This window comes from Dendrobates tinctorius, unplaced genomic scaffold (assembly GCF_039654945.1).
Source record: "Dendrobates tinctorius isolate UK_male_01 unplaced genomic scaffold, ASM3965494v1 ptg000399l, whole genome shotgun sequence".
NCBI lineage: Eukaryota > Metazoa > Chordata > Amphibia > Anura > Dendrobatidae > Dendrobates > Dendrobates tinctorius.
Window position 1 is genome coordinate 269,144 of NW_027362065.1, and position 21,684 is coordinate 290,827.

Below are 21,684 nucleotides of genomic sequence, written 5' to 3' on the forward strand. Positions count from 1 at the left end.
AGAGTGGGGCACAGTATACAGAGGGGCCCAATATACCAAGAGGTTCGGTATACAGAAGGGCCTGGTATACAGAGGGTCCCGGTATATAGTGGGACTCGTTATACATTTCTGCCCGGTATACAGAGCTGCCCGATATTCAGAAAGGCCCAATATACAAAAGTGCCCGGTATACAGAGGGTCCCTGTATATAGGAGAGGTGGCGGGGCCCGGTATATATAGCGGGTCCCTGTATATAGGATGGGTGGTGAGGCCTGGTATATAGCGGGACGCTGTATACAGTGGGTACGGAAAGTATTCAGACCCCTTTACATTTTTCACTCTGTTTCTTTGCAGCCATTTGGTAAATTCAAAAAAAGTTCATTTTTTTCTCATTAATGTACACTCTTCTTGACTGAAAAAAACAGAAATGTAGAAATTTTTGCAAATTTATTAAAAAAGAAAAACTGAAATATCACATGGTCATAAGTCTTCAGCCCCTTTGCTCAGACACTCATATGTAAGTCACATGCTGTCCATTTCCTTGTGATCCTCCTGGAGATGGTTCTACTCCTTCATTGGAGTCCAGCTGTGTGTAATTAAACTGATAGGACTTGATTTGTAAAGATGCACACCTGTCTATATAAGACCTCACAGCTCACAGTGCATGTCACACCAAATGAGAATCATGAGGCCAAAGGAACTGGCCAAGGAGCTCAGAGACAGAATTGTGGCAAGGCACAGATCTGGCCAAGGTTACAAAAGAATTTCTACAGTACTGAAGGTTCCTAAGAGCACAGTGGCCTCCACAATCCTTAAATGGAAGAAGTTTGGGACCTCCAGAAGTCTTCCTAGACCTGGCCATCCAGCCAAACTTAGCAATCATGGGAGAAGAGCCTTGGTGACAGAGGTAAAGAAGAACCCCAAGATCACTGTGGCTGAGCTCCACAGATGCAGCAGGGAGATGGGAGAAAGTTACACAAATCAACTATCACTGCAGCCCTCCACCAGTCGGCCTTTATGGCAGAGTGGCCCGACAGAAGCCTCTCCTCAGTGCAAGACATATGAAAGCCCGCATAGTGTTTCTTAAGAAACACATGAAGGACTCCCAGAGTATGAGAAATAAGATTCTCGGGTCTGATGAGATGAAGATAGAACTTTTTGGTGATAATTCTAAGCGGTATGTGTGGAGAAAACCAGGCAGTGCTCATCACCTGCCCAATACAATCCCAACAGTGAAACATGGTGGTGGCAGCATCTTGCTATGGGGGTGTTTTTCAGCTGCAGGGACAGGACGACAGGTTTCCATTGAAGAAAACATGAATGCGGCCAAATACAGAGATCTCCTGGATGAAAACCTCTTTCAGAGTACTCTGGACATCAGACATGGCTGAAGGTTCCAACAAGACAATGACCCAAAGCACACAGCTAAAATAACAGAGGAGTGGCTTCAGAACAACTCTGTGACCATTCCTGACTGGCCCAGCCAGAGCCCCGACCTAAACCCAATGGAGCATCTCTGGAGAGACCTGAAAATGGCTGTCCACCAATGTTCACCATCCAACCTGACGGAACTGGAGAGGATCTGCAAGGAAGAATGGCAGAGGATCCCCAAATCCAGGGGTGATAAACTTGTTGCATCATTCCCAAGAAGACTCATGGCTGTACTAGCTCAAAAGGTGCTTCCACTCAATACTGAGCAAAGGGCCTGAATACTTATGACCATGTGATATTTCAGTTTGTCTTTTTTTAATAAATTTGCAAAAGTTTCTACATTTCTCTTTTTTTTTCAGTCAAGATGGGGTGTAGAGTGCACATCAGGGTCCCCCAACTCCAGTCGTCAAGGCCCACCAACAGGTCATGTTTTCAGGATGTCCTTAGTATTGCCCAGGTGATAATTGCATCACCTGTACAATACAAGGGAAATCCTGAAAACATGATCTGTTGGTGGGCCTTGACGACTGGAGTTGGGGAACCCTGGTGAACATTAATGAGAAAAAAGTGAACTTTCCTGAATTTACCAAATGGCTGCAATGAAACAAAGAGTGAAAAATGTAAAGGGGTCTGAATACTTTCCATACCCACTGTATAGGAGGGCTGGCGGGGCCTGGTATATAGAGAGTCCCTGTACAGTTGTGCTCAAAAGTTTACATACCCAGGCAGAATTTTTTTCTTTCTTGGTCTTTTTTTCAGAGAATATGAATGATAACACCAAAACTTTTCCTTCACTCATGGTTAGTGGTTGGGTGAAGCCATTTATTGTCAGACTACTGCGCTTTCTCATTTTAAATCATAATGACAACCCAAAACATCTAAATGGCCCTGATCAAAAGTTCACATACCCCATTTCTTAATACCATGTATTACCGTGTATCAAGATCACGTGAAGTAATTCCCCCCCTCTACTCCTCCTTGGTCAGGCCTCATCTGGAATACTAGGTCCAGATCTGGGATGTACAAGAGAAGCATAGAGTCTAGATCACGTGAAGTAATATCCCCCCTCTACTCCTCCTTGGTCAGGCCTCATCTGGAATACGGTGTCCAGTTCTGGGGTGTATAAGAGACGCATAGAGTCTAGATCACGTGAAGTAATATCCCCCCTCTACTCCTCCTTGGTCAGGCCTCATCTGGAATACTGTGTCCAGTTCTGGGGTGTATAAGAGAAGCATAGAGTCTAGATCACGTGAAGTAATATCCCCCCTCTACTCCTCCTTGGTCAGGCCTCATCTGGAATACTGTGTCCAGTTCTGGGATGTATAAGAGACGCATAGAGTCTAGATCACGTGAAGTAATATCCCCTCTACTCCTCCTTGGTCAGACCTCATCTGGAATACTGTGTCCAGTTTTGGGATGTATAAGAGATGCATAGAGTCTAGATCACGTGAAGTTATTATCCCCTCTACTCCTCCTTGGTCAGGTCTCATCTGGAATACTGTGTCCAGTTCTGGGGTGTATAAGAGAAGCATAAAGTCTAGATCACGTGAAGTCATTATCCCCTTTACTCCTCCTTGGTCATGCCTCATCTGGAATACTGTGTCCAGTTCTGGGATGTATAAGAGAAGCATACAGTCTAGATTACGTGAAGTCATTATTGCCCTGTACTCCTCCTTGGTCAGACCTCATCTGGAATACTGTGTCCAGTTCTGTGGTGTATAAGAGAAGCATAGAGTCTAGATCACGTGAAGTAATTATCCCCTCTACTCCTCCTTGGTCAGGCCTCATCTGGAATACTAGGTCCAGATCTGGGATGTACAAGAGAAGCATAGAGTCTAGATCACGTGAAGTAATTCCCCCCCTCTACTCCTCCTTGGTCAGACCTCATCTGGAATACTGTGTCCAGTTCTGTGGTGTATAAGAGAAGCATAGAGTCTAGATCACATGAAGTAATTCTCCACCTCTACTCCTCCTTGGTCAGGCCTCATCTGGAATACTGTGTCCAGTTCTGGGATTATAAGAGAAGCACAGAGTCTAGATCACATGAAGTAATTATCCCCCTATACTCCTCCTTGGTCAGGCCTCATCTGGAATACTATGTTCAGTTCTGGGATATATAATAGAAGCACAGAGTCTAGATCACGTGAAGTAATTATCCCCTTCTACTCCTCCTTGGTCAGGCCTCATCTGGAATACAGTGTCCAGTTCTGGGATGTGTAAGAGAAGCATAGAGTCTAGATCACGTGAAGGAATTCCCCCTCTCTACTCCTCATTGGTCAGGCCTCATCTGGATACTGTGTCCAGTTCTGGGATGTATAAGAGAAGCATAGAGTCTAGATCACGTGAAGGAATTCCCCCTCTCTACTCCTCATTGGTCAGGCCTCATCTGGAATATTAGGCCCAGTTCTGGGATGTATAAGAGAAGCATAGAGTCTATATCACGTGAAGTAATTATCCCCCTCTACTCCTCCTTGGTCAGGCCTCATCTGGAATACTGTGTCCAGTTCAGGGATATATAAGAGAAGCACAGAGTCTAGATCACGTGAAGTAATTCCTCCCCTCTACACCTCCTTGGTCAGGCCTCATCTGGAATACTGTGTCCAGTTCTAGGATGTATAAGAGAAGCATAGAGTCTAGATCACGTGAAGTAATTCCCCCCCTCTACTCCTCCTTGGTCAGGCCTCATCTGGAATACTCTGTCCAGTTCTGGGGTGTATAAGAGAAGCATACAGTCTAGATCACGTGAGGTAATTCCCCCCTCTACACCTCCTTGGTCAGGCCTCATCTGGAATACTGTGTCCAGTTCTGGGGTGTATAAGAGAAGCATAGAGTCTAGATCACGTGAAGTAATTCCCCCCTCTACTCCTCCTTGGTCAGCCCTCATCTGGAATACTAGGCCCAGTTCTGGGATGTATAAGAGAAGCATAGAGTCTAGATCACGTGAAGTCATTCCCCCCCTCTACACCTCCTTGGTCAGGCCTCATCTGGAATACTGTGTCCAGTTCTGGGGTGTGTAAAGAGAAACATAAAGTTTAGATCACATCATGTGGGTGGCCCACCTTTTGAACAAACGTCCCTGCCAGCAGAAGGTGGGCCCCCCGCACGACTCCGCACCTCAAGGTCACTGAGCGACCATGAAAGCCTCTGTATAACAAGGTATTCTAGAGTAATAGAATCATAGAATGGTAGACTTGGAAGAGACCTCCAGGGTCATCTGGTCCAACCCCCTGCTCAATGCAGGAGTCACTAAACCATCTCAGACAGATGTCTGTCCAGCCTCTGTTTGAAGACTTCCATTGAAGGAGAACTCACCACCTCTCGTGGCAGCCTGTTCCACTCATTGATCACTTTTACTGTCTAATATTTAATCTGTATCTTCTCCTTTCAGTTTCATCCCATTGCTTCTCGTGTTTCCATGTGCAAATGAGAATAATGATCCTTCTACAATGTGACAGCCCTTCAGATGTTTTTGACAGCTATGAAGTCTGTGCAGAAGACATGGCTCCATAAGTCTTGGGGTTTGTTCAGATGCTTTAATGCCTAGTTTTGGCAATTGCTGGTGGTGTACATGGTCCTATGCCGTTCTTCATCTCAGGTTGTAGTTATCAGGATCACATTTATATATTTTTCTTCAATGTGCCATAAGATCATAGAATGCACAGAGGGTGTACTTAGTTATTCCTCAATAATTGTATATGGGGGGTGAACTAGTATGTAATAGAGCTTAGTGGAACATATAGGACCCTACAGTGTGGGAGGAGAAGTGAGAGGTGGCCCCACAGGGAGCAGCTCCCACCATGGGGGTCCTCACCTGTACAAAGTCTTGTTCCATGTAATCCAGTTGTATAGATTTCACCTTTCCAATTTTTGGGTTCCTGTGGACCCCCGAACACTCCAAGCAAACAAAGACCCCAACAGCGCATGATGCCCAGACTGGCTCTGTGGAGAGATGACAAGTGGGAGACGTGACAGACTGGAAAGTGGAATATGATACACATCCCCTTCTCCAGACTCCTCCGCAGACCCCGGTGCCCCCTATCTCCAGACTCCTCCGCAGACCCCGGTGCCCCCTATCTCCAGACTCCTCCGCAGACCCCGGTGCCCATTATCTCAAGACTCTTCCGCAGAGTTCGGAACCCTCTCTCTCCTGACTCCTACGTAGACCTCGGAACCCTCTCTCTCCTGACTCCTCCGCAGACCCCGGAACCCTCTCTCTCCTGACTCCTCCGCAGACCCCGGTGCCCCCTATCTCTTCAGACTCCTCAGCAGAACACGGTGCCCCCTTTGACGAATGTACAGGGAAAGAGGTGTGTGGACTTCACTCAGGGAACTGCACTCAGGGCAAATAGTCGCCAGAGAGGCTTTCCTTATAGGTACGAGTTATTGAGGAGCTCACAGTGGGGGGGTTATATATCATCAGTCCAGGATGGGGATATAAAAGAAAATCTCGCGGCCGTCACTGTCAGAGTTCCTCACTAACACAGTACGGTATGCTGCCACCAGTTCCTTGTTAGATATAAGCCCTGTCCGACAACAGGCTGATATCGGGTCAGAAACCAACCCAGGTAGCGTATAATAACCAACCGAGCGTGCGGACGTGGGGATTTGTGGATCGAGATAAAAGAGCAGCCCAAGATTAATTTTGTATTTAATTGCAGAAAGGCGCACTAGAAATATACAGGTATATATTTACAAGAACAATATACAGGGATACAGTCACAAGTGCAGTACAAGGGTAGGGTACAGATAGATTACAATTACCATGTTATGTAGCATGTGACCGCAGGGAGGCGCTGACAGATCACAGGTCCAAATTTTTGTTACGCGATTCCCTGGCCGTGTCAGATAACGGGCATCCTGCTAGTAGAAAAACTGAGTCCAAAATGAGGAGCTTCCTATTATCCCCTAGGCTGCTCCCTCCCACACGCTGCACAGCCTCTCTCCTTCCATATCTGAGAGCATGGTTTGCTGGCCAGAAACGTGGACGCCCATAACTTTCTGCCCAAAGCTCTAAATGGGACCGTGGGGGTGCCACTGGATTCTGCTGGATTTTATCTGGGGTAGACTCGCAGACCCCCGTGACTTGCTATCGTGCTGCCCACTGTCGGTAAGATGTATAATATGTTTAGCTACATGATTTTCAGATGTGATGTGGGACATGATTTAGCCTCCGTGACCATTTATCTGATCGAGGCTAGTGGTTAGCAGACTAGGGTATGAGTTTCACCTGACAGCTGTGGAGTTTACCCACTGTGGTGGGATATATATTAGCGTCTGCTCATGTGACATTGATAATTGTCTTAGACCTGACTAACACAGTGGTGGTCAACAGAGATTGATATCACAGCCATAGAGTTTACACATTGTGGTTTGGAAATTATAAAAATCGGTCTATGTGTTATGTAATATGCTGTTATATATCATATTATCACAGCTATATATTTGATTCCATTTTGGAGTTCTGACTATGGAAATGCTGTCTGTATGATGTAATATCCTGTATTTCATTTCATCATCTGATATGTGATAATTTTTGGGAGTCCCGGTGGGTTACGTAGCGCCTTTCCACTATTGGCGCAGGATTGTTCGGTTGCACATTGCTGAGCACTTTTTGTTGTTGATTCCTGTCTTTACTGCCTAATAAAGATTTATATATTATTATATTGGATCTGTGGTTGCATTTTGTGGTTTTTCCACCACCCTTGGGTTTTGGATTTTATCTGGGCAGGGAGACCAAATATGGCTACCATATTTAATTTCTGGTAGCTATGCTTTATAACTCAATAACGCGGAGTTCTAGAGGTGGCTGCATGGTATGGGTTTGAGGGGAATGGAATGCAGATTCCTATTACGTGCTCAGCTAGGTTCAGAGATATTGCATTCTTTTATTATAGCTCATTTGCTATATTCAACATCTCAGAGCCTGGGATCTACGGTGCCACTATGTCTGCGTGTCAACCTGAGTCCAACAAAGTAAGCCAGTTGGCTGGTAACTGCACAAAGGTTCACACCCCTGTGATAATTGCTGGACTTGGTACTGGGGAACACAGAGTCTATGCCTTCTGGCCCCCCACAGGAGAGTTTCAAGCGCCTTTATGCTTGAGCTAATTAAAAAAAAAACATTGGTCTGCCTTGTCCAAGGAAGTGCTTTCACTGGATAATGAGGTCCCATTGTTTAATGTGTATTTCACTTCCTTTTTGGCCTGGGGGAATGCCAAAGGTGGGGGCTGAGTATGGGAGTAAGTATTTTGGGCCAAATCGTAACTGAAAGGGAATTCCATCAGATATTAAAATGAGATCAATTATGTATCATTTTCCCATATCTCACACCCCTATCTCCAGACTCATCCACAGCCCCCGTAACCCTCTCTCTCCAGACTCCTCCACAGATCCCAGAACCCTCTCTCTCCAGACTCCTCTGCAGACCCCAGTGCCGCCTATCTATCTCCATGCTCCTCCGCAGACCCTGGAACTCTATTTCTTCAGACTCCTCCTCAAGACCCTGGTGCCCCCTATCTCCAGACTTCTCCATAGATCCAGGAACCTCTCTCTCCAGACTCCTCTGTAGACCCCGGTGCTCTCTATCTCCAGACTCCTCTGCAGACCCTGGAACTCTCTATCTCCAGACTCCACCTCAAGACCCTGGAACCCTCTCTCTCCAGATTCCTCCACAGACCCCCGTAACCCTCTCTCTCCAGATTCCTCCACAGACCCCGTAACCCTCTTTCTCCAGACTCCTCCACAGACCCCTGTGCCCCCTATCTCCAGACTCCCTCCGTAGACCTCAAAAGTATCTGCCTTCAGACTCTGCAGACCCCATAACCCTCTTTATCCAGACTCCTTGGCAGACTTTGGTTCCCCCTATCTCCAGACTGCTCTGCCACTTGTCGATCAACCTTCAGTGCCCAACCCATCAGACACCTCTGTTCGCTCCCCAGGTTCCTCTGTACCCACAAGACCCTTCCACAGACTGCTTTGTCTGCTCCTCGGGCTCCTCAGTTCCCACAAGACCTCTCCACAGACTGCTCTGTCTGCTCCCCAGGCTCCTCCATCCCCATAAGACCCCTCTACAGACTGTTCTGACTGCTACACAGGCTCCTCTACCCCACAAGACCCTTCTACAGACTGCTTTGTCTGCTCCTCGGGCTCCTCTGTTCCCACAAGACCTCCACAGACTGCTCTGTCTGCTCCCCAGGCTCCTCCATCCCCATAAGACCCCTCTACAGACTGTTCTGACTGCTACACAGGCTCCTCTACCCCACAAGACCCTTCTACAGACTGCTTTGTCTGCTCCTCAGGCTCCTCTGTTCCCACAAGACCTCCACAGACTGCTCTGTCTGCTCCCCAGGCTCCTCCATCCCCATAAGACCCCTCTACAGACTGTTCTGACTGCTACACAGGCTCCTCTACCCCACAAGACCCTTCTACAGAATGCTTTGTCCTCTCAGGCTCCTCCATCCCCGCAACACCCCTCTACAGACTGCTCTCTCCGCTCCCCAAGCTCCTCTGTCCCCACAAGACCCTCTACAGACTGCCCTGTCCTCTCAGGCTCCTCTATCCTCACAAGACCCCCCTACAGACAGCTCTGTCTGCTCCCCAGGCTACTCCATCCACACAAGACCCTTCTACAGACTGCTCTGTCCGCTCTCCAGGCTACTCTATACCCACAAGACCCATCTACAGACTGCTCTGTCCTCTCCTCAGGCTACTCTATTCCCACAAGACCCTTCTACAGACTGCTCTGTCTGCTCCCCCGGCTCCTCTATCCCCACAAGACCCTTTTACAGACTGCTCTGTCCGATCCTCAAGCTCCACTATGGACCCTTCTTTCCTATCCAGAGTCTTCTGTCCTCCAGACACAACCCCAGTGTGATGCAGAGTCACTTCTCATGGATAAGCCGTGAGTCAGGATAGTCAAGGAGTCTGAGGTCAGAAGCCAGGAGGGTACGTCATAAACAGAAGGAAGAGACAAAGGCGTACTCAGAATACCAGGATAATGGATCAGAGCTGATGGGGTTAAACAGGCGGATGGTCAGAACGAAGTCCAAGGTCAGGCAATGAAAGATCAACATACAGAACACAAGGCACAGAGAAAACAAACCACACAGCCGCTGAATGTACATCTGGCAGAGTTATGGGAGAAACAGCTCAGTTAAGTAAGCATCACAATCACCTGGGACAGTGAACACCTGGAAACAGCCAGCACCTTCAAGTCTCAGATTGTATAGTGGAGATGTCAATCAACACACTGGATGGCTGAGCTGTCAGCAACTTCATCCCAGACACACTGAGGGGTAGAATCATGACACCTACCCTCCTTTGTCCATTCTGTCTTCTCCAGACTCCCCACACCCCTTGGTTATCCTCTAGAGCACCTCACATCCTTCTGACCCTGGCAGTCTCCTTTGTCCTTCTCCAGACTCCTCTTGTTATACACCAGACTTTTCTATCCTCCTCCATCAGCAGGAACGCACCCCAGTGATCACCTCTGCACCATCAGCAGGACGGACCCCAGTGATCGCCTTTACACCCTCATCAGGACAGATCCTTGTGATCGCCTCTGCACCCTCATCAGGACAGACCCCAGTGATCACCTCTGCACCATCAGAAGGACGGACTCGGTGATCACCACTGCACAGTCATCAGGACGGACCCCTGTGATCGCCTGTGCACCGTCATCAGGACGGACCCCGCTGAGCGCCTTTGCACCCTCATCAGGATGGATCCTTGTGATCGCCTCTGCACCCTCATCAGGACAGACCCCAGTGATCACCTCTGCACCATCAGAAGGACGGACTCGGTGATCACCACTGCACAGTCATCAGGACGGACCCCTGTGATCGCCTGTGCACCGTCATCAGGACGGACCCTGCTGAGCGCCTTTGCACCCTCATCAGGACGGACAGCTGTGATCGCCTCTGCACCCTCATCAGGACGGACCCCTGTCATCGCCTCTGCACCATCATGAGGATGGATCCCAGTGATCCCCTCTGCACCGTCAGCAGGATGGACCCCTGTGATCGCCTCTGCACCGTCAGCTGGACGGACCCCAGTGCTCGCCTCTGCACTGTCAGCAGGACGGACCCCTGTGATGGCCTCTGCACCGTCAGCAGGATGGACCTGGGTGATCGCTTCTCCACCGTCAGCAGGACGGACTCCTGTGATCGCCTCTCCACCGTCAGCAGGACGGACCCCTTTGATCGCCTCTGCACCCTCATCAGGATGGACTGACCCCGGTGATGGCCTCTGCACCGTCAGCAGGACGGACCCCGGTGATGGCCTCTGCACCGTCAGCAGGACGGACCCCGGTGATGGCCTCTGCACCGTCAGCAGGACGGACCCCGGTGATGGCCTCTGCACCGTCAGCAGGACGGACCCCGGTGATGGCCTCTGCACCGCCAACAGGACGGAACCCGGTGATGGCCTCTGCACCATCAGCAGGACGGACCCTGGTGATCGCCTCTCCACCCTCAGCAGGACGGACCCTGGTGATCGCCTCTCCACCCTCAGCAGGACAGATCCCGGTGATGGCCTCTGCATTGTCAGCAGGATTATTTTCATCCTTTTTGTACAGATTTCACAACTGTTACGACGGGAACAAGTGCTAACCACAGAACTGGAGATCAGCAGCCAACACTCAGCACATGACCGGCCGGCCTCACTGTCACTTCTGCTGCAGCCTGACCAGATACTATTACTCTTTGGTATCAGCTACCCTAGGCTGACTGCTGTAGCACAGGGGAACACATTCTATTGTACCCTGTTATCAGCCATTCCCCATGGACCTTGCATCTAATGTGAGGTCAGATTCAGAGACGTTCCATTAATGGCGGCTGACCATAGCGGCACCACAGATAACACCGCACTGTGTGACTGAGCTCTTATCAGAGCTTGTGCTTCGATATGGTGGCTGACCATAGTGGCACCACAGATAACACCGCACTGTGTGACTGAGCTCTTATCAGAGCTTGTGCTTCGATATGGCGACCATAGCGACACCACAGATTAGAATGCACCGTGTGACTGAGCTCTTATCAGAGCTTGTGCTTCGATATGGCGGCTGACCATAGTGGCACCACAGATAAGAATGCACCGTGTGACTGAGCTCTTATCAGAGTTTGTACTTTGATATGGCGGCTGACCATAGCGGCACCACAGATAACACTGCACCGTGTGACTGAGCTCTTATCAGAGCTTGTGCTTCAATATGGCGGCTGACCATATCGGCACCACAGATAAGACTACACAGTGTGACTGAGCTCTTATCAGAACTTGTGCTTCGATATGGCGGCTGACCATAGCGGCACCACAGATTAGACTGCACCGTGTGACTGAGCTCTTATCAGAGCTTGCGCTTCGATATGGCGGCTGACCATAGTGGCACCACAGATAACACTGCACCGTGTGACTGAGCTCTTATCAGAGCTTGTGCTTCGATATGGTGGCTGACCATAGCGGCACCACAGATAACACTGCACAGTGTGACTGAGCTCTTATCAGAGCTTGTGCTTCGATACGGCAGCTGTTATGATTGAGTCACCGTAGGAGGCAAAAACAGAAATGCCAGCCAAGTCCAGAAAACCAGAGAAGTTGGCAGCTATCGGATTGCAGACCACTGAACCTATCAACACAACTAGCAGTAGCCGTGGGGGGCTCCTACGATGCCCTAGGCCCCTCGATCACAGCCGGAGGACTACATAGCCTAAAGACAGAAAGGGAAATCTTAATTGCCCCAGAGCAGACCCCAAAGCAAAAGGCATCCCCCCACATATAATGACGGTGAAGCAAGAAGAAAGAACAAAACACAGACAGAAAGATAGACTGAGCAAAGATGGGGCCCAAGCTAGCTTAGATAGGAAAGGACAGGAAGGCTGCTGTCTGCCATCCGTGAAAAACCCTATGAAAATAAGAGCCAACAAACTGACAGTAAAAAAGGCCCTGAAGACGCTAGGCTTCAAAAAAGGCTATGTTAGTACTCAGGAATATTCTGAAGACAGAGCAACAGGCAAAAGGAGATTCAGCTCACCCCAGCAGGGAATGGCAGAATCCAGAAAAGAAAGGAAAACAAAACACTAATGCAAAAAGGCAAAGCAGAAATCTTAGCTTTAGATGAGCAGGAATCAGACTGGTTTCCTAGAAGTCCACAGAGAAATCACCCGCAGGCCAGAAGGGCGTCGGCAGCCTTATATCCAGTAATTAACTCCACTCAGCCAGTCATCATCATCAGCCCCAGGTGTTTGACAATCAGGCTCACTACCTTTCTTCACCAGAAGAGGGAGTTCCTCGGACCTCAGTAGTGAAGGGGAAAATGAACTCACAACAGTACCTCCCCCTTGAGGAGGGGTCACCGAACCCTCAACCACGCCACCAGGGCGATCAGGGTGAGCCCGATGAAAGGCACGCACCAATCTTTTGGCATGAATATCAGAGGCAGAGACCCAGGAATTATCCTCCTGACCATAACCCTTCCACTTAACCAAATACTGGAGTCTCCGTCTAGCCAGACGGGAATCCAGTACTTTCTCTACCTCATATTCCATGTTACCTTCAACCAATACAGGGTCTGGAGGTGCAACCCCCGGAACAACAGGTTCAACAAACCTCTTCAACAAAGATTTATGGAACACATTATGGATTTTAAATGTGACAGGAAGAGCCAAACGAAAAGAGACCGGATTAATAATCTCCAAAATCTTGTAAGGTCCAATAAATCTAGGCTTAAACTTAGGAGAAGCCACCTTCATAGCAATATTTTTTGATGATAACCACACCATATCACCAACCTTAAACTGGGGACCAATGGTCCTATGTCGGTTGGAAAACCGCTGGGCCTTTTCCTGGGAGAGAGATAACTTATCCACCACTTGGTCCCAGATCTGGTGCATTCTCTCCACCACAGTGTCAACACCTGGGCAGGCAGAGGGCTCCACCTGCCCTGAAGAAAATCGAGGATGAAACCCAAAGTTACAAAAAAAGGTGACATCAAAGTGGCAGAACTAGCTCTATTATTTAAAGCAAATTCGGCCAAGGGCAAAAATGAAACCCAATCATCCTGATCAGCAGAAATAAAACATCTCAAATATGACTCCAAGGTCTGGTTTGTTCTCTCTGTCTGCCCATTGGTCTGAGGGTGAAAAGCAGAGGAGAAGGACAACTGAATTCCCAGCTTGGAACAGAAAGTTCTCCAAAATCTAGACACAAACTGGACTCCTCTGTCAGATACAATGTTCTCAGGAATCCCGTGCAAGCGAACCACCTGTTGTAAAAACAGGGGCAACAATTCAGAGGAAGACGGCAACTTAGGGAGTGGTACAAGATGAACCATCTTAGAGAACCTATCACAAATCACCCAAATAACAGTCATCCTTTGAGAGACAGGCATATCAGAGATGAAATCCATTGAAATATGGGTCCATGGCCTCTTGGGGACAGGCAAAGGCATCAACAACCCACTAGAGCGAGAACACGATTTAGACCGGGAGCACGTCCCACAGGACTGCACAAAATTCCTGACATCACGAGACAAGGAGGGCCACCAAAAAGACCGACTCACCAGATCTCTAGTACCAAAAATACCTGGATGACCAGCCAAAGCAGAGCAATGAACTTCAGACATCACATACAACTTTCCACTGGGACAACGCTCAGGTTTGTCCTCCTGGAACTCTTCCAGAGCACGTCTCAAATCGGGCGAGATGGCAGAAAGAACTACCCCTTCGCCTAAGATGGTAGCAGGCTTGGTCACCACAGGAGAATCATCAAAGAAGCTCCTAGAGAGGGCGTCAGCCTTGACATTCTTAGTTCCAGGAAGAAAAGAAACCACAAAATCAAAACGTGTAAAAAACAAGGCCCACCTAGCCTGTCTAGGGTTCAAGCGCTTAGCCGACTCTAGGTAAATCAAATTCTTGTGGTCAGTGAGGACCACGACTTGATGCTTAGCTCCCTCCAACCAATGTCTCCACTCCTCAAATGCCCATTTCATGGCTAACAGTTCCCGATTCCCCACATCATAGTTACGTTCAGATGGAGAGAACTTTCGGGAAAAGAAAGCACAGGGATTCATTTTAGATGTTACAGGATCCTTTTGGGACAAAACAGCTCCTGCACCAATCTCAGAAGCATCCACCTCTACCTGGAACGGAAGTGAGACATCAGGTTGCCGCAAAACCGGGGCGGAGGTGAATCTTCGCTTCAGCTCCTGAAAGGAAGAAACAGTCTCCGGAGACCAATTTAACACATCAGCACCCTTCTTAGTCAAATCAGTCAATAGCTTGGCAATACTAGAAAATTTTGCTATAAATTTCCGATAAAAATTAGCAAAACCCAAAAACTTCTGGAGGGCCTTCAAAGAAGTGGGCTGAACCCAATCGTAAATGGCCTGTACCTTGGACGGGTCCATTTCAATAGTTGACGGGGACAAAATAAATCCCAAAAAAGAAATCCTCTGTACTCCAAAAAGGCATTTAGATCCTTTGACATACAGGGAATTCTCCCTCAAGATCCGGAACACAGTCCGAATATGTTCCACATGAGAATCCCAATCCTTGGAGAAGATCAAAATATCATCCAGATAGATAATCAAAAATTTATCGACAAAATCTCGGAAAATATCGTCCATGAAGCACTGGAAGACAGAAGGGGCATTAGTGAGCCCAAAAGGCATCACCAGGTACTCAAAATGTCCCTCCGGAGTATTAAACGCCGTCTTCCATTCATCCCCATGCTTAATGCGAATAAGATTAAACGCCCCCCTGAGGTCAAGCTTGGTAAACCAGCAAGCACCTTTAACTCTGGAGAATAGATCAGAAATCAGGGGTAACGGATACTGATATTTAACAGTAATTTTGTTGAGGGCACGATAGTCAATACAAGGCCTTAATGAACCATCCTTTTTGGCTACAAAAAAAAAACCGGCACCTAAAGGAGACGAGGATGGTCTAATATGACCCTTCTCCAACACCTCCTTAATATAGGATCGCATAGCCTCGTGCTCGGGTACAGATAAATTGAAGAGCCGACCCTTGGGAAATTTACACCCCGGGCTCAGTTCAATTGCACAGTCATAACTCCTATGAGGAGGCAGAGACGCAGACTCATTCTCACTAAATACATCATAAAAGTCCGCCAAATAATCAGGAACATCATGCGACTGAGGAGAGGTGGAAAACACCGGAGCCTCACTAAAGGCACACCGACAACCCCAACTCACCACAGACACAGATTTCTAATCCAAAACTGGATTATGAATTTGTAACCAGGGAAACCCCAGAACAATAGTATCATGCAGATTATGTAACACCAACAACCTGCAATTTTCTTGATGGTCTGGGGCGACCCGCATTACCACCTGGGTCCAAAACTGAGGTTTATTTTTAGCCAAAGGAGTAGCATCAATCCCCCTCAAAGGGATAGGCGTCTGCAGAGGTGTCATCGGAAATCCACAATGTTTAGCAAAATCCAAGTCCATTAGGTTTAGAGCTGCTCCCGAATCCACAAAAGCCTTGGCGGAAAATGTGGACAGGGAGCAGATCAGAGTAATAGCCAGAAGAAACTTAGGTTGAACACCACCAACAGAAAACGTGTGTGCAAGGCGTTTCTCGCGTTTAGGACAGACAGAAATAATATGTGAGGCATCTCCACAGAAAAAACACAACTTATTACGCCTTCTGAACTCCTGACGCTGCTCTCTGGAAAAAACAATCACATTGTATAGGTTCAGACATCTGTTCAACAGGTGGCAACACCTCTCGTGCAGCTCTGCGTTCGCGCAAACGCCGATCAACCTGAATGGCTAAAGACATAGAATCGTCAAGACCAGAGGGAACAGGAAATCCCACCATAGTATCTTTTACGGCTTCTGACAACCCCTTCCGAAAGAGAGCAGCCAAGGCATTATCATTCCAGGTAGTAAGGACCGCCCACTTTCGGATTTTTTGACAGTACAATTCTGCAGAATCACGACCCTGGTTCAATGCCAGCAGGGTCTTTTCAGCCTGATCAATAGCATTAGGTTCGTCATACAACAACCCCAAGGCCTGAAAAAATGTGTTCACATTAGTCAGAATAGGATCATCTGGTTTCAAAGAAAACGCCCAATCCTGGGGATCGCCACGCACAAAGAGATGACAATTTTAACCTGCTGCGCGGAGCTCCCTGACGAGTTAGGCTTCAAGGCAAAAAATAATTTACAATTATTTTTGAAATTCAAAAATTTAGACCGATCCCCAAAAAATAAATCAGGTGTAGGAATCTTTGGTTCAGCAGCATGTGAATGAGCAAGGTAGGCGGAAATTCCCCGCACTTCCGCAGCGAGCTGCTCCACACGATCAGACAATTGCTTTATCTCCATTGAGAGAAAATAAAATTCCCCCTACGTCCTCAGAGATATAGAGGAAAAAATATACACACTTTTTTTTTTTATACAATTCTTTCCTGCAATTGAGTACCCTAGAATCTGCGGTATGGCGGGTGATTCTGTTATGATTGAGTCACCGTAGGAGGCAAAAACAGAAATGCCAGCCAAGTCCAGAAAACCAGAGAAGTTGGCAGCTATCGGATTGCAGACCCCTGAACCTATCAACACAACTAGCAGTACCTGTGGGGGGCTCCAACGATGCCCTAGGCCCCTCGATCACAGCCGGAGGACTACATAGCCTAAAGACAGAAAGGGAAATCTAAACTGCCCCAGAGCAGACCCCAAAGCAAAAGGCAGCCCCCCACATATAATGACGGTGAAGCAAGAAGAACAAAACACAGACAGAAAGATAGACTGAGCAAAGATGGGGCCCAAGCTAGCTTAGATAGGAAAGGACAGGAAGGCTGCTGTCTGCAATCCGTGAAAAACCCTATGAAAATAAGAGCCAACAAACTGACAGTAAAAAAGGCCCTGAAGACGCTAGGCTTCAAAAAAGGCTATGTCAGTACTCAGGAATATTCTGAAGACAGAGCAACAGGCAAAAGGAGATTCAGCTCACCCCAGCAGGGAATGGCAGAATCCAGAAAAGCAAGGAAAACAAAAACACTAATGCAAAAAGGCAAAGCAGAAATCTTAGCTTTAGATGAGCAGGAATCAGACTGGTTTCCTAGAAGTCCACAGAGAAATCACCCGCAGGGCAGAAGGGCGTTGGCAGCCTTATATCCAGTAATTAACTCCACTCAGCCAGTCATCATCATCAGCCCCAGGTGTTTGACAATCAGGCTCACTACCTTTCTTCACCAGAAGAGGGAGTTCCTCGGGCCTCAGTAGTGAAGGGGAAAATGAACTCACAACAGGCGGCTGACCATAGCGGCACCACAGATAACACTGCACAGTGTGACTGAGCTCTTATCAGAGCTTGTGCTTCGATATGGCGGCTGACCATAGCGACACCACATATTAGACTGCACCGTGTGACTGAGCTCTTATCAGAGCTTGTGCTTCGATATGGCGGCTGACCATAGCAGCACCACAGATAACACTGCACCGTGTGACTGAGCTCTTATCAGAGCTTGTGCTTTGATATGGCGGCTGACCATAGCGACACCACATATTAGACTGCACCGTGTGACTGAGCTCTTATCAGAGCTTGTGCTTCGATATGGCGGCTGACCATAGCGGCACCACAGATAACACTGCACCGTGTCACTGAGCTCTTATCAGAGCTTGTGCTTCGATATGGCGGCTGACCATATCGGCACCACAGATAAGACTACACAGTGTGACTGAGCTCTTATCAGAGCTTGTGCTTCGATATGGCGGCTGACCATAGCGGCACCACAGATAACACTGCACAGTGTGACAGAGCTCTTATCAGAGCTTGTGCTTCGCTATGGCGGCTGACCGTAGTGGCACCACAGATAAGAGCTCAGTCACACGGTGCAGTGTTATCTATGGTGCCACTACGGTCAGCCGCCATAGCGAAGCACAAGCTCTGATAAGAGCTCAGTCACACGGTGCAGTGTTATCAGAGCTTGTGCTTCGATATGGCGGCTGACCATAGCGGCACCACAGATAATACTGCACCGTGTGACTGAGCTCTTATCAGAGCTTGTGCTTCGATATGACGGCTGACCATAGCGGCACCACAGATAACACTGCACCGTGTGACTGAGCTCTTATCAGAGCTTGTGCTTTGATATGGCGGCTAACCATAGTGGCATCACAGATATCACTGCACCGTCTGACTGAGCTCTTATCAGAGCTTGTGCTTCGATATGGCTGCTGACCATAGTGGCACCACAGATAACACTGCACCGTGTGACTGAGCTCTTATCAGAGCTTGTGCTTCGATATGGCGGCTGACCATAGCGACACCACAGATAACACTGCACCGTGTGACTGAGCTCTTATCAGAGCCTGTGCTTCGATAAGGCGGCTGACCATAGCGGCACCACAGATAACACTGCACAGTGTGACTGAGCTCTTATCAGAGCTTGTGCTTCGATATGGCGGCTGACCATAGCGGCACCACAGATAACACTGCACCGTGTGACTGAGCTCTTATCAGAGCTTGTGCTTCGATATGGCGGCTGACCATAGCGGCACCACAGATAACACTGCAGTGTGACTGAGCTCTTATCAGAGCTTGTGCTTCGATATGGTGGCTGACCATAATGGCACCACAGATAACACTGCACCGTGTGACTGAGCTCTTATCAGAGCTTGTGCTTCGATATGGCGGCTGACCATAGCGGCACCACAGATAACACTGCACCGTGTGACTGAGCTCTTATCAGAGCTTGTGCTTCGCTATGGCGGCTGACCATAGCGGCACCACAGATAACACTGCTCAGTGTAACTGAGCTCTTATCAGAGCTTGTGCTTCGATATGGCGGCTGACCATAGCGGCACCACAGATAACACTGCACCGTGTGACTGAGCTCTTATCAGAGCTTGTGCTTCGATATGGCGGCTGACCATAGCGGCACCACAGATAACACTGCACCGTGTGACTGAGCTCTTATCAGAGCTTGTGCTTCGATATGGCGGCTGACCATATCGGCACCACAGATAAGACTACACAGTGTGACTGAGCTCTTATCAGAGCTTGTGCTTCGATATGGCGGCTGACCATAGCGGCACCACAGATAACACTGTACAGTGTGACTGAGCTCTTATCAGAGCTTGTGCTTCGCTATGGCGGCTGACCGTAGTGGCACCACAGATAAGAGCTCAGTCACACGGTGCAGTGTTATCTGTGGTGCCACTATGGTCAGCCGCCATAGCGAAGCACAAGCTCTGATAAGAGCTCAGTCACACGGTGCAGTGTTATCAGAGCTTGTGCTTCGATATGGCGGCTGACCATAGCGGCACCACAGATAATACTGCACCATGTGACTGAGCTCTTATCAGAGCTTGTGCTTCGATATGGCGGCTGACCATAGCCGCACCACAGATAACACTGCACCGTGTGACTGAGCTCTTATCAGAGCTTGTGCTTCGATATGGCGGCTAACCATAGTGGCACCACAGATAACACTGCACCGTGTGACTGAGCTCTTATCAGAGCTTGTGCTTCGATATGGCGGCTGACCATAGCGGCACCACAGATAAGAGCTCAGTCACACGGTGCAGTGATATCTGTGGTGCCGCTATGGTCAGCCGCCATATCAAAGCACAAGCTCTGATAAGAGCTCAGTCACACGGTGCAGTGTTATCAGAGCTTGTGCTTTGATATGGCGGCTGACCATAGCGGCACCACAGATATCACTGCACCGTGTGACTGAGCTCTTATCAGAGCTTGTGCTTCGATATGGCGGCTGACCATAGCGGCACCACAGATAACACTGCACCGTGTGACTGAGCTCTTATCAGAGCTTGTGCTTCGATATGGCGGCTGACCATAGCGGCACCACAGATATTACTGCACCGTGTGACTGAGCTCTTATCAGAGCTTGTGCTTCGATATGGCGGCTGACCATAGCGACACCACAGATTAGACTGCACCGTGTGATTGAGCTCTTATCAGAGCTTGTGCTTCGATATGGCGGCTGACCATAGCGGCACCACAGATAACACTGCACCGTGTGACTGAGCTCTTATCAGAGCTTGTGCTTCGATATGGCGGCTGACCATAGTGGCACCACAGATTAGACTGCACCGTGTGATTGAGCTCTTAACAGAGCTTGTGCTTCGATATGGCGGCTGACCATAGCGGCACCACAGATAACACTGCATCGTGTGACTGAGCTCTTATCAGAGCTTGTGCTTCGATATGGCGGCTGACCATAGTGGCATCACAGATATCACTGCACCGTGTGACTGAGCTCTTATCAGAGCTTGTGCTTCGATATGGCGGCTGACCATAGCGGCACCACAGATAACACTGCACAGTGTGACTGAGCTCTTATCAGAGCTTGTGCTTCGATATGGCGGCTGACCATAGTGTCACCACAGATAACACTGCACCGTGTGACTGAGCTCTTATCAGAGCTTGTGCTTCGATATGGCGGCTGACCATAGTGGCACCACAGATATCACTGCACCGTGTGACTGAGCTCTTATCAGAGCTTGTGCTTCGATATGGCGGCTGACCATAGTGGCATCACAGATATCACTGCACCGTGTGACTGAGCTCTTATCATAGCTTGTGCTTCGATATGGCTGCTGACCATAGTGGCACCACAGATAACACTGCACCGTGTGACTGAGCTCTTATCAGAGCTTGTGCTTCGATATGGCGGCTGACCATAGCGGCACCACAGATAACACTGCACCGTGTGACTGAGCTCTTATCAGAGCCTGTGCTTTGATAAGGCGGCTGACCATAGCGGCACCACAGATAACACTGCACAGTGTGACTGAGCTCTTATCAGAGCTTGTGCTTCGATATGGCGGCTGACCATAGCGGCACCACAGATAACACTGCACCGTGTGACTGAGCTCTTATCAGAGCTTGTGCTTCGATATGGCGGCTGACCATAGCGGCACCACAGATAACAATGCACAGTGTGACTGAGCTCTTATCAGAGCTTGTGCTTCGATATGGCGGCTGACCATAATGGCACCACAGATAACACTGCACCGTGTGACTGAGCTCTTATCAGAGCTTGTGCTTCGATATGGCGGCTGACCATAGCGGCACCACAGATAACACTGCACCGTGTGACTGAGCTCTTATCAGAGCTTGTGCTTCGCTATGGCGGCTGACCATAGCGGTACCACAGATAACACTGCTCAGTGTGACTGAGCTCTTATCAGAGCTTGTGCTTCGATATGGCGGCTGACCATAGCGGCACCACAGATAACACTGCACCGTGTGACTGAGCTCTTATCAGAGCTTGTGCTTCGATATG

At 48.7% G+C, this 21,684-nt stretch overlaps 1 protein-coding gene across 1 annotated transcript in view; it reads right to left on the bottom strand.

The window, feature by feature from the left end:
• The window catches only part of ADAP2 (ArfGAP with dual PH domains 2), an 84,768-nt gene that overhangs the window by 47,149 nt on the left and 15,935 nt on the right, over positions 1 to 21,684 (bottom strand). Inside the window, exon 2 of the mRNA XM_073563822.1 lies at positions 5,222 to 5,349. Within this exon, the coding sequence (XP_073419923.1) occupies positions 5,222 to 5,349 (128 nt within the window). The remainder of the gene's footprint in view (positions 1 to 5,221; positions 5,350 to 21,684) is intronic.